This window comes from Rhinolophus sinicus, linkage group LG10 (assembly GCF_036562045.2).
Source record: "Rhinolophus sinicus isolate RSC01 linkage group LG10, ASM3656204v1, whole genome shotgun sequence".
In the NCBI taxonomy this organism is placed as follows: domain Eukaryota; kingdom Metazoa; phylum Chordata; class Mammalia; order Chiroptera; family Rhinolophidae; genus Rhinolophus; species Rhinolophus sinicus.
This window is the reverse complement of record NC_133759.1, coordinates 9,821,868-9,834,593: the sequence shown is the minus strand read 5'-3', so window position 1 is coordinate 9,834,593 and position 12,726 is coordinate 9,821,868. Positions and strand designations below refer to the sequence as shown.

The 12,726-nt window shown below is 48.6% G+C and overlaps 1 protein-coding gene across 9 annotated transcripts in view; it reads right to left on the bottom strand.

Annotated features, from left to right (window-relative positions):
• Positions 1-3,812: 3,812 nt before the first annotated feature.
• The window catches only part of ZNF445 (zinc finger protein 445), a 35,041-nt gene continuing 26,127 nt past the window's right edge, over positions 3,813-12,726 (bottom strand). For 7 of the 9 annotated variants that reach the window (XM_074312530.1, XM_074312528.1, XM_074312529.1 and 4 more), the window contains 5 exons: positions 11,361-11,529; positions 10,938-11,014; positions 10,515-10,641; positions 9,935-10,045; positions 3,813-9,188 (listed from right to left, as the gene is read on the bottom strand). In XM_074312530.1, the coding sequence (XP_074168631.1) occupies positions 6,973-9,188; positions 9,935-10,045; positions 10,515-10,641; positions 10,938-11,014; positions 11,361-11,529 (2,700 nt within the window). In that variant the 3' untranslated portion in view covers positions 3,813-6,972. Of the gene's footprint in view, positions 9,189-9,934; positions 10,046-10,514; positions 10,642-10,937; positions 11,015-11,360; positions 11,530-11,647; positions 11,778-12,726 lie in introns of all 9 variants that reach the window. The other 2 variants (XM_074312532.1, XM_019724099.2) reach the window with 2 other exon arrangements.

Here is a 12,726-nt window from a genome sequence, read left to right as displayed (position 1 = left end):
TTAAGATTTGGTTGGCCTACGAGTGGCGGTAAGCTAACAAAGATACAAGTTTATTTCACGCTCACATAAAAATCCAACAAAAATATGTGGTTCAGGTCTGGTTTGCTGTGTGAAATCCTTGGGCATTTCATGATCCTCCCAGCTCACCCTCTGCCATCCTCAGGGCCTCAACCTAGTCCTTCTGGTATAAGAAGGCGGCATTTGAATTCCAGGACACAGAGCAGAGGAAGAGATCAAGTAGGAGCTGAAATTTTATGTCTGCTAATTCTTAAGGAAGATCCCAGGAAATGCCCACGACACTCATGTTTACATCTCATGGCCATGCCTAGCTTCACAAAAGACTGGGACCTAGAATCTTTCATTTCGGTGGTCCTATAAACAGCTAATCATTCTATTATTGAAAAAGAAAAGGGACCAAAACATGGGGGACGTCTAGTGGTCTCTGCAACACTGATCATATATGAAATCTCCCAGAGAACTGGATTATTGTGTATAGCGAGTATATACTTGACACCCAATCCAGATAAGGAAACTAGAAAAAACAGGCCAATCTCCTTCATGATCATAAGATGCAAAATTATAAATACTAGCAAATCGATATATCAACAATATACAGATGCTTTACCAACAATATATAGATGCTTTAAGAAATGCATCTTTGGATTTATCTTAGTAATTCACAAATGTTTTAACATTAGGACATCCATTTACGTCACCACATCTCAACAGAAGCGGGACAAGCCTGTGACGAAATAAGATACCCACTCATAGTTTTAAAAAATATTGGCTAACTAAAACTATAGGGAGCTTCCTTAACCCAATACAGCTAGTGTTTTAATCATACAACAAACATCATCCTTACGTGAGCATGAAATAGTGAAACCTTAGAATAATCCCCTTTAAAATCAGGAATCAGATGAGGATTCAACATTGTAAAACTAGCCAGTTCAGTAACACGTACAAAAGAAATAAAAGTATCAAGACGGGGAAGAAAGAAAACTGACATTGGTCATAGCTGGTAAGATTATCTGCATGGGAAAACCAAGGGAACCTACTGGACAATGGGAACTGGACCTCGTGGTAACTAAGGCACCACAGACAAGGTGGGCGTGGTTACTATAATGCACAGGGCAGGCAGCAGTCATCTGAAGAGATCTTTGATGTTAGCTAGTCGGTCACTGTGTTCCTAGAATAGAATTGAAATAAAACAACTCAGAAAAGCTGTACCATTTTTTAGCTTATCTACTTCAAATCCACCCTTCTACAGATGCTGTGATGGAGTTGAAACTCTGCAATCCACATCTCTTGCTTTGCCAGCTGCTTCCCTGGTGGGTTCTGCCACTAGGAATGTATGAGGGAAGCAGCAAGGCTGGGAGTGTAAAGATGAATTTTGTGTCAACTTGCCTGGGCCAGGATGTGGAGGAGGGGCCACCCCAACATGTGACGGCTGTTTGACCTGCGAGCTAGACCTGGGCCATCAGGGAGACTGCCTCCTCCTGAATGACGTTCATTCTGACGTTAACCAGCACCCCTGCCTCCTGACATGTGATGGGTCTGGAAAACATTCCAGTCATCCTGACCTGGTCAAGCATGTAGAGCAATTCCAGCACCTGGGAACAGTCACAGATGCCAATGAGTACATGTGACTGTCCCCCCAGCCCCCTTCTTTTTGCTCTATGTAATTCTCTGGTGCCAACTGAACGGCACGGGGACTGATTTCATCTTGCAACCTCCCAAGACATGCTTCACATGCAAGTTTTGCTTAATGAACCTTACCAGCTATCACACTGCAGTGGCCTTTCTTTGGTCTTTCCCTGCCCTCCACTTACGGAGACAGGTTTTCAGTCTCAAGGCCCTTTCTTGGGCCTGTGTGTCCTAACACATGGGGTGCCCAGATATTTGGTGAAACATTATTCTAGGTTTTTCTTTGAGGGTGTTTCTGTGGTGAAATAACACTTAAACTGGTGGATTGTGGGTAAAGCAGATTACTCTCCACAAGGTGGGTGGGCCTCATCCAATCAGTTGAAGGCGTGAATAGAACAAAGACTGGCCTCCCCAAAGAAAGAAAGAATTCTCCAGCACACAGCCATCGGACTTCATCTGCAACATCGGCTCTTCCTGGCTGTACAGCAGCCAGCCTTTGGGCTCTCCTGGGTCTCCCGCCTGCGGGCCCACCCTGCAGATTATGGACTTGCCAGCCTCTATAATCATGAGCCAATTCCTTACTCTTTCTCTACACACACACACACACACAACCTATTGACTGTTTCTCTGGAGAATCTTCATACGAGGACGAGGGGGCCTTGTTCCTTCCTGTTGTATTGTGTGGACATTGCTTCCTGTTCCCAGCGCCACTTCACCCCACCAGGGGCAACTCCTTCTGGTAGCGGTTGAAGCCAGCTTCCCTTCCTGAGGTCGGACACTGGCCCAGCCCAGCAGTGTTCTCCTCATAGGTCTGAGTTCAACTTCAGGGGCTCTCTTCTAATGTCTTACCTTTAAACAATTCCAATTCCACACACTTCTCTTCGTCCCTGCTTCGTAGCTAGCCCTGTAGAGGTGGGAGCAATGCTATACCACCACCCCAAACTGGGTCAGAAGTCAGGACTAATGACATCGCATGCATAGGGGTTGTGAAAAATTTCTTATTCACATAACGAGGACAGGCACCCAAACCAGTTGATCTGTCTTGACTAAAAGGGGGGTGGAGTGGCTCTGGGTTGTGTTGTGGTTAGGGGTGAGGGTGCCAGTGCAACAAAAAACCCAGGTTTGCGTCAACTCCCCGTCCCGAGCTGAGAACGAGTGACTAGACTTTCTTATCAGCTTGACCGGGTGTAGGGTTTCCAGGCAGGAATTCCCACCCATTCTCAGGAATTTTTTCGCTTTACCGTTCCTGAATCCTGAGATAAATTATTTTCTGTTCTCCACGATGCATCATTTCCACAAAGTGACAGCTGATACTACCAACCACCTCGGTTCAAGGAGCCGATTTTCCCAATTTCCCAACCAACTTTTCTCGGGATTCGGGAACAGGAAAGCGAAAAACATTCCTGAGAACGGGCGGGAATTCCTGCCTGGAAACCCTAACCAGGTGTGAGGCAAAATGGGGAGGGACAGCACTTGAATGTGAATCAGTGATCAAACATCAAAAATGGGGTCAGATTCGTATTACAGCTCACCCAGTCCTGCAGCGGTAGCTGCTTCTCGAGGTTACTACCTCCACACCTTTGCATTTTCTTTTTGCCTTTTTACTTAGACATAACTAATAAACAAGTCTATATAATTTTTTTGTTAAAATAATGTGGTTTCTGGTCCCTGACAAGAACCTGGCTGATACAAAACCTCTTTGTTTTTCTTAGCAGGGTTAGTTAGCATCAACTTAAAAGCTGTGGTAGTTGGTAGGCAAACATTTACGACCTTTCCTCACCTACCTAAAAAAACGGAATGGATGACCAAACATCTCCGTCCACGGATCCCATGTCTCCATTAAACTTATGAGTCCACAGCCTCTGGCTTTACTTGTTATTGTTAGGCAAGGGGGAACTCAAGGAAACAGAGCTCGTCATTTCTTACAAGCTGCACTTCTTGGAGGTCACGTGTCAACATGGGGAAACAGCCTCATCGTCTTTAACTGTTGCATGGTATTCCATGTACATGTATCAAACCTGATTAACCGTTCCTTTACTAAGAGCCATTTGTGTTGCTCTGGGTTTTTGCAGGTGAGGAACCTGAAAGCTGGAGAGATTGACTCATTCTAAGTAACATCATATAAATGGCAGAGCCAGGTTTTCTAAAAAATCGGAAGATGGCAGAGCCCATGCTTAAAAATGTTTTTATTTGTAAGTATTTTAAGCAGTTAAAAGAAGAACCCACCACACTATCTTGGTTAAATTCAACATGCTGACCCATCTACACCAATTTTAGAAAAGTAATAAAACACAACTGAAGCCTCCAGGCACATTCCCTGATTCCATCAGCAACTCCTGCCCTGGGAAGGCAGAGCATGACTTTCACATATCCCAATACATGACTTTATACTCTGACTTCATATAATTTGAACCCACAGAAAATATATTATTGCGCAAAACGATGACAACACTATTTATTATATGCCAACAACGCTTACATGCCAGCCACTATTCTAACCTTTACATACAGTATTTCACTAACCAGCCCCCCACCCCCAATAACACTGTGAGGTCAGCACTACTTGCTCATTTTACACAAGAAGTGAAACACAAATCGGTTTAAATAATGTACCCACAGATACACAGTATGTTTAACTTTACATGTACGGTATACGGTATGTGTCTCCTGCAACTTTCTCAGCATCACTTTTGATTTACGTATAAAAGATACGCTAGCTCTTTTATAGTCAGTTCCCAAAGTACCAAAAACAACCCACTTGTTCATCTGTTCTTCTGCTGATGGACATTTAGGCTTTTCCCCATCCTGCTAACAATACCACAACAAATAGTATTGCAATGAACAGTCTTTTACACATCTCTGTCTTCATGTGGAGTTATTCTGGGGTTTACTCAGAGGTTAGAGAAGCAATCACAGAATAACAGGGTGGTAGAATACACACAACTTTACAAGATTTTGCAAATTGCTTGGCACAATCATTGTCGCAATTGCCACTCCCACGGCAGTGAGTTCCCACTGTTCCACACACTTACCCACACTAGGGCTTTTTAAAAAAGTGCCAACTTGCTGAGTGCAAGATGGTCTATATTAATTTCCATTTCCTCTGCTTTCTCCTCTGCACATGCCTGTGTCTGGGCTGACAGTCTAGTCAGCAGGGTAGGGCCGACCACACCGAGCAGCTGACTGAATGAAAGGCCTTCTGATCCCCACTCCTGCCCGCACAGCCCCAGCCCATCCGCTCTCCCCAGCAGCAACTTTAGCTGCTCCTAGGAAGGGAGAGAAGGCAGGGCCGGGTTGGAAACAGGGGTGTGCTTCCCAGGCCAGATGGGGTACAAGATGAGAACTGGTGGCTGGGGCAGTCAGAAACTGTCAACTGGCGCCATATGGCTCGGAACCATGCACAGCTGGGCTCCTAATTAGCAGGAGTGCACTTGGGGCTGCCTCCATTCAACATTTCATTCAAGGACCCCTTCAAAAAACTCCAATCCTGACATACCGTGTTTCCCCGAAAATGGGATCTAGCCAGACCATCAGCGCTAATGCATCTTTTGGAGCAAAAATTAACGTAAGACCCGGTCTTATTTTACTATAATATAAGACCAGGTCTTATCTAACACAATATAATACCCAGTCTTATATTAATTTTTGCTCCAAAAGACGCATTAAAGCTGATGGTCCGGCTAGGTCTTATTTTCAGGGAAACACGGTAGCTGAACAAATTCCTTAACAGAGACGACTTTGTGAAAAATCTCTCCAACAGACAAACAAGTGCCCAACCCTGGCCTCCAGAGTGCCCAGTCTGGCTGCAATCGTGGGCAAAACTTTGGGAACCCAGATAACACCTAACACAGCAAGATACAGGCACCAGGGAGTGGGCTTAGAGGGACGAGGGTCCAGGAAAGCTGGGCCTTGACGAGTGAGGACCTGGGCCAGCAGGGATAGGGGTGTGGCACTGCAGGTGAAGGGGGAGAGCACAGAGTGTGCAGAGGTTAGCGATGTAGCACAGCAACTGCTTACGCCTGCGGAGAGCTAGCTGGCGGTCCCATACGATACTCAGACACATGGAAACTGGCAACAGGGATAACTGCACACAATTTTTCAGCTTTATTATTTTACTGAGTCCTTGGGTCTGAGGTTAACCCTTGTCAAATGTAATTCAGATTCAGACCCCATCACTCAACTCAAACTGTCCAAAAGCTCCCTGCCTGCCTTTGAGGCAGCCTCAGCCTGTGAGGACCCCTGATGCTCACACGTGGCCCCCCCACCTCCCGAGGCCCCTCTCTTCCAGCTGGCTTACTCCACTCGAGCCCCGGGATCTCCTTGTCCTTCCCTGAGGACACCAGACGAGACTCCGCCTCCTGCGCCTGGTTCTAGAGACCTACAGGGCTCCCTCGCTGACTTCCTTCAAGTCTCTGCTCCAACTTCACCTTCTCAGTTGAGGCCCTTGGTGATCAGCCCATTTGAAGTCGCAACCCACCTCCCAACCCAGCACTCCCTCTCACTCTTCTCTGAATTATTTTGTCCACAACACACATCACCATTCAAAATACTGTATGTATCTCACGTTTATTGTCCGTAAAGATCCAAGATGGCAGCTTTGTCTGTCTGTTCTGGTCACTGCTGGGTCTCTTGCAAAAACAACAGTGCCTGGCACGTGGGAGGAGCTCAGCACGTTTCTGTTTAACCGATGGACCGCTGCTGCCCACCTGTGCATCACCTGTGGGTGGGGCACTGGGAACGCTCCGTCCTCCATGCGATCGAGCCCAGTACCTTGCTCTCCTCCACTGGCCACTGAGACAACTCTACGGCCACAGCAGATATCCCGAGGCAGGTGTGAAGGCTGAAGCTGCAGCAGAACTGCCCAGGAGGCATCTGGGGAGACCAGAGCCAGTTCCTGCTGCCGCTGCTGCTGACTAAGGTCAAAGAGAACAGGTACCATAACAGGTCAGACGCAGAGGGAAACTGAGGAACCAAGTGGCCCCTGCCCAGCAGCCATAGCCCACCATGCCAGACATTCTGTCAAACCAGAAAGACAATGATCTCTCTCTCCAGAGTTACGGAAGACGACCTGGCTGGGAGCGCTCCAGGTCATTGTACCAAGGCCACCCCTGGGGGGCCTGAGTCTCCAGAAGGTCCCCAAAGATCTCATTTCCCAGTGGGTAGGATAGGGGACACCCTGAGTTTTTGAATTTTCAAGATTCTCTGTGACTAGCTTCCAAAACAGAAATGGTTGGGCCCCTTGGGAAGGTTTTCCCTGCACTGCCCACAATTAAGGGTTCTCTAGCAGGGTAGCCAGGAATCCCTCCCCTCCCACTGTCAGGCCCCAAGCTAATCACCAATATGCTTTTTCATATGCCGGGCCAGATTTGAACTCCACCGGAAGGTCTTCCCACACTGCTTGCATTTGAAGGGCCTCTCTCGAGTATGAAATCTCTTATGGCTAAGGAGCTGTGAGGTCTTACTGAAAGCTTTCCCACACGTACTACATCTGTGGCCCTTTTTCTTCATGGGTATGTCCTGGGGTCCAGTGAGCCTGGCACTCTGCTCACAAGCTTCCTCACAAGCTTCAAGGGGCTTCTCCCCACTTGGTTTTAATTCCTGTGAACTCACCCCTGTGTCCTGTGAGGAAGACTCGGCCAGGCTGCTTTCAGACTGTGTTATCCTTGTGTGTTTTCTCTGATGGATGCAGAGGGTATGTCTCCCGATGAAATCTTTTCCGCACCACTCACATTTAAAAGGTCTCTCTTTAGTGTGGATTCTTTGATGATTCACAAGGCGGTAATTTCTATCATAAGATTTTTCACACAGGTTACATTTATAGCGCTTCTCTCCACTGTGTATTCCCTTATGATCTAAAAGACTTCTTTTACGTGTAAAGGTTTTCCCGCATTCTTGGCACCAAAAAGGTTTCTCACCAGTGAGGATCTGTGGCTGCAGAATTGGAGGGTTTCTACTCTCGTGGTACTCGTACCGTTTTTCCAAAGGAGGGTTTCTCCTCTCGTGGTACTCGTACCGTTTTTCCAAAGAGTGACCCCTCTGATGTCGCGAGAGGTTAGAACTCCACCTGAAAGCTTTCCCACAGTCCCTGCACTTATAAGGCTTCTCTCTGGTGTGAACTCGCTGGTGTATGAGGAGAAACGAGTGGTTACGGAAGGCTTTGCCACACTGGCTGCATTTGAAGGGTTCCTCTGCAGTGTGACTGCTCTGAGGGGCTGGGAACACTCTGTCCTGACTAAAAGAGGGCCCAGCCTCAGGTTTTCTTTTCATGGCGTGCTGCTTCTTATGCACAATAAAGGCTGACCTGTGGATAAACTCTTTCGCACATTCGCTACATCGGTATCGTTTCTCGCTCTCGCCTGTGTGAATTCTCTGATGATTCATGAGAGATTTCTTTCCCATAAAAGCTTTGCCACACTGCTGACACAGGAAAGCTTTCTCCACAATGGGGGTGGGTCTCTGGGGCTGACTGCACTTGGAGGTCTCCTTGAAGTCTTCTCTACACGTGTCTTGACTGTAGAACTTTTCTTCCTGGTGCATTCGCATATGACGAGAAAAGTTTGACCTCCACCTAAAGGTTTTCCTACACTTGGTACATTTATAGGGTTTCTCCTGGGTGTGGATCCTCTGATGCTGAAGAACATACGACTTACAGTGGAAGGATTTCCTACACTGGCTGCAGTCAAAGAGCTCCTCCCCACTCTGGGCTTGCAATTGATGCTCAAACCCTGAGCCGTGGGCGAGAGCTTCCTCACACTGATTAGATTCAAGACATTTCTGGTTAGCGTGGGTTTCCTGGTGCAGACGGTAGGCAAACATGCGCTGGAAAGCTTTGTCGCATAAACCGCATTTGTATGGTTTCAATCCAGTGTGGATTTTCTCATGCCGCGCCCGGTTTGAGCTCCACCTGAAGGCTTTCCCACACACCCTGCATTTAAACGGTTTCTCTTGAGTGTGAAGTCTCTGATGATATGCAAGATGGGAGCTATGGCTGAAGGTCCTCCCACAGTCACTGCACTTGTATGATGTCCCCAGTGGGTGAAGGTTCTGCCCATGTTGGTGATGAGCACTAAGGCTGAAGTCCTTCCCGTGTGCATCCTTTGCGGCCCCTTTGAGGCCGGCATGAATTCTCTGCTGCAGGCTGAACCCGCCCATCATGCGTCTGAGCCCCTTTGTGCATTCTTTGTAGTCGTAGTGGTATGAATTGCCTCTGAAGTGTCGGCCATAACCATGCTTAAGGGATCGCTTTCTTCTGGGAACTCTCAAACATGGAACATGTTTTAGGTTAAGACTATTACTGCCTTCTGATTCTTCAGGTTCTTTTCCGGTCCCGTGACTGAAACTAGTCTCTTCTTTCTTAACGCTCACTTGCACGGGGTTTTCACATTGCTCCTGTAACCTGCTCTTCTGTTCAAAAGGTTCTCTGAGCCCTGTCTCTTCAGAAACACTCATCACCTGACTTCCTGACGGCACAGTTAAGGTTTCTGCTTCTTCCAAAGATTCATGTTTTAAGATGAACTTGTTTGTTTCAATCTGGAGCTCACCTCCTGACAAAAAATAAAACACAACAGAATGTACTCTTTTCCCATACTTGGAATTGCCAAAAGCACCAAGGGACAAAAAAGTGCCATGAACTTGGGGGGAAAGGCTTTTGCCTGACTAAATACCTTTACAAAATTGCAGGGAAGGATAAGGCAGAACACGTCAGCGTATCCCAGATGACAGGGAAGGGAGGAGAAGCAAGATGAGCACAACAGCTAGACACATGCAGAAATCACACCCAGTTAAAAAAGAAAAAGGGTTGAGAGGGGAGTGGTAAGGAGCAAGAGACGGGACAAGAACCATGGCACAAGAAAGAGCACGATCGGAAGGTCCCCAAGAGCCGAGGGCTCCAAGGGGAGCTGGCTCAAAGGACCGGAGCTCAAGCCTACCACAGGGGGAAGGGCCACGCAAAGACAAGGAGCAGGAGTAGAATGAGGGCTCCTGGGAGCAAGACGCGGACATTAGGGACTCAAGGAGAGTACACACAGAGCTGAGGAGCATCAGTGAACGGAAAAGGAGGAACGGTGAAGCCCTCCAGTGGGCAAGAACTGTTACTGAGAGGGATTCTGGGGAAGGGGCAGGGCCAGAAATGCACGAGAAGCCCGGGGACCAGCACTCCTTGGCAACACTGGTAAGGATCTTCCTTCTAGCAAACAGTGGAGTAAGTTCCCCATGATTTATTTGGTGTAAAAGACCTTAAGAGCAGAATGATGCTGGAGAAGCAGGACCTGGTAGAGTCTCGGGAACTCACCTGCAGGGGCAGCACCTGGATTCTCCTGGGGCTGAGCTTCCTGGACATTCAGGCCCCAAGGCTCCCGTGTCTCCAACCAGGAGATCAGAACAGGTTTGGTGAACGGCCCCACTGCAGAAGAGAAGAGAAGAGGATGGGATGGGACGGGCAGGCAGATAAATCATACAGCACTCCTCTCCAGGACCCTCTCAGGCCTACGCTTCTGGTAGGGATGGAGGAAGTTCAGGTGGAGGCCCAGACAGCCATTTCTAACAGGCTCAAGCAGAGACAAGAGAAGCTGCAAGAAGCCACAGCCGAAGGATCCCTAGGATTCCCTGGAGGTGGAAACCAGCCAACATTTGTGGGTGCCTAAATGGTTTAGGAACTTGATACATAAGACGTTTCATGTTCACAATAACCCAGCATGACAGGAATTATTATACTCGTTTTGCGAGAGGAATCTGAGGTGATAAATTAAGTGACGTGGGTAGCAGTTACAGAGCCGGGATCTAAAGCCAGGTCAGGCCCTCATATGCACCGTATGAAAACTAATCAGGCAGGAGGAAAGGTGGGAAGAAGCTTGGGGACGGGGATGCCTTACCCAGAGAAGCCAGGTTCCCATAGTTCTCCAGCATCACATCCCTGTATACGTTCCTCTGAGCAGGGGTCAGCCATCCCCACTCATCCTGAGAGAATGTCACCTCCACGTCCTTGAAAGTCAGAGCCTCCTAAAAAAACACAGCCCTACACCTTAAAGCCAGTCCACAGCTCTCAGCTTTTAGGAGGAGGCAGGGGAATGGGGTTGACTCCGCATGAGTACAGGATGGACCTCGTAAGGGTGACAAAGAAGACCATCACCCAGCAGAAGAGCTCTGGGCTCAAGGGGGCTAACCTGGTCTCTGGGACAGGGGCCTCTGGATGTGAGGGCACTGAACAGAGAGACCCAGGACAAGGCGGAACTGCAGCTACTCCCCTGGGCAGCAACAGCAGGACCTCACAAAGGACTGAAGGTCCTGTGGCTCACCTGAGGCTGGGCTGTCACCTGGTCTGCTGGGCACCCCACTCTTTGGGGAAGGTCAGGCACCTGGGCAGCAGGAGGATCTGAAGAAGAAAGAACTATGAAGACGGCAGTCTAACTTCTCGGCACCCACTGAGAAGTCCACTCCTCCCCCACCTAGGACTCCTGGGCCCGTGAGCAGGTATGGACTGTTATTAAACACCCGTTTCACATTTCCCCAGGGTCACTAGAGGCCGGGAGTGAGAAGTGGGGGAGTACAACAGGAGGAGCCAGGCAGACATGGGTCACAGAAGGGGTAGAAAGGACACAGAGCTAAGGACCAGGAGAGAAAGGGATTCTCGTGAGAGGACAGATGGTGAAAAGATGACACTCGAGGAACTTGGGGACGTGTGGCATAAGGCTGGTGTCTTAGAGCCAGCTGGCGAGTACCGGATTGCCCCGCCAGGAGGTCAGGCTCTCCTGCTTCAGAGGGAGGCTCCAGGTTGTCCCCCAAAGCAGAGCCACTCCCGAGAGGTGACGCTGAGGGCCATATCTGCGCGTCTCGCAGGGCTTCTGTACCCATCCAATGCACGTCTGGGCTCTGGGCAGGGGCTGGGTCCTGGCAAGAAAATGTGAGAGGATCCCCATGGGAATCAGAAAGCAAACTCAGAGAGGGGGCCACGTGGCCAATCTCTGCAGGGCAGAGGCCAGGGAAGGGTGACCAGGCCCTTTATTACCTTCAGGCAGAGGGGAACAGAGGAGGAGAAAATCCAGGGAGGACCCCCTTACCCCTCAGCCTCCCTGGGCTCTATGGTGGGCCATGGGGTGACAGGTGGAGCCAGAGTCCAACTCGACATCAGAAAGTACCTGGCAAGTCAGTAACGGCACTGCTGTCAGCCTCAGTGTAGCAGTGACACCCTCCCCACCAGCCCTCAGCCCTCACCCCTGGCCTGGAACTTAGAAATGAAAGAAGAAATTCATCCCCGAGAGTTAAAACTGATAATGATTCACAGCGGAGACGCAGACAGATATGTCTACCAAGTATAGGACACTGCTCTAGGCTCTGATGTGCAAAGTGACCCCAAAGAGCCAGGACCAGCTCCCAGCCTGTAAACCTGACTGAAATAGCACCACCACCAGAGAGCAATGCTAACTGTCAGGGTCCGCCACGGAACCACACAAGAAAAAGTCTCAGGTGCAAAAAAACAGCAGTGCCCACCCAAGCAGAATGAGGTGGCCTTTGGCCTAGGCCTTCGAATAGTTCTGGCGTCTGAGGCAAGGCTATCCCTGATGGAGAAGTGAGTACAGAAAGCTACAGCCAATGAACTTCACATTTTCTGGTCCTGTGGCCAAGACGTTCTCTACACTAATATGGATGCAACTTAGGCTGAAGCCATGAGACATCGGATGCCGAGCCACACACTACAGATGATAAACTTATCACAGTAATTTATCTGCTGTTCCTCCCAAGCCCTACCAAAGGGAGAATAAAGAACAATAAGAATATGCAAGCACAGCCAGATGGGTTTGAGGACAAACTTTCTCAGGCCCGGCTTTCTCACATTTTGGTAATTTTGATGAACCAAAGGGTGATTCTCTAACTTTATACGCATTTTCAGCATTTCTGCTCATTTTTCAGAATTTGAGAGGCTTTCTCCCAGCCCCTGTTTTTTGTTTTCTAATTTTGAACTAGCTTTCAACCAGGCAGGCCCTTTCTGCTCACATGGCAATGTTTTTATGGATTTCTAAACTTTATATTTAGCTCTGAATGAGTTGACTATAACCAAGCCACAATTTTGTACCTGCTGTATACCTT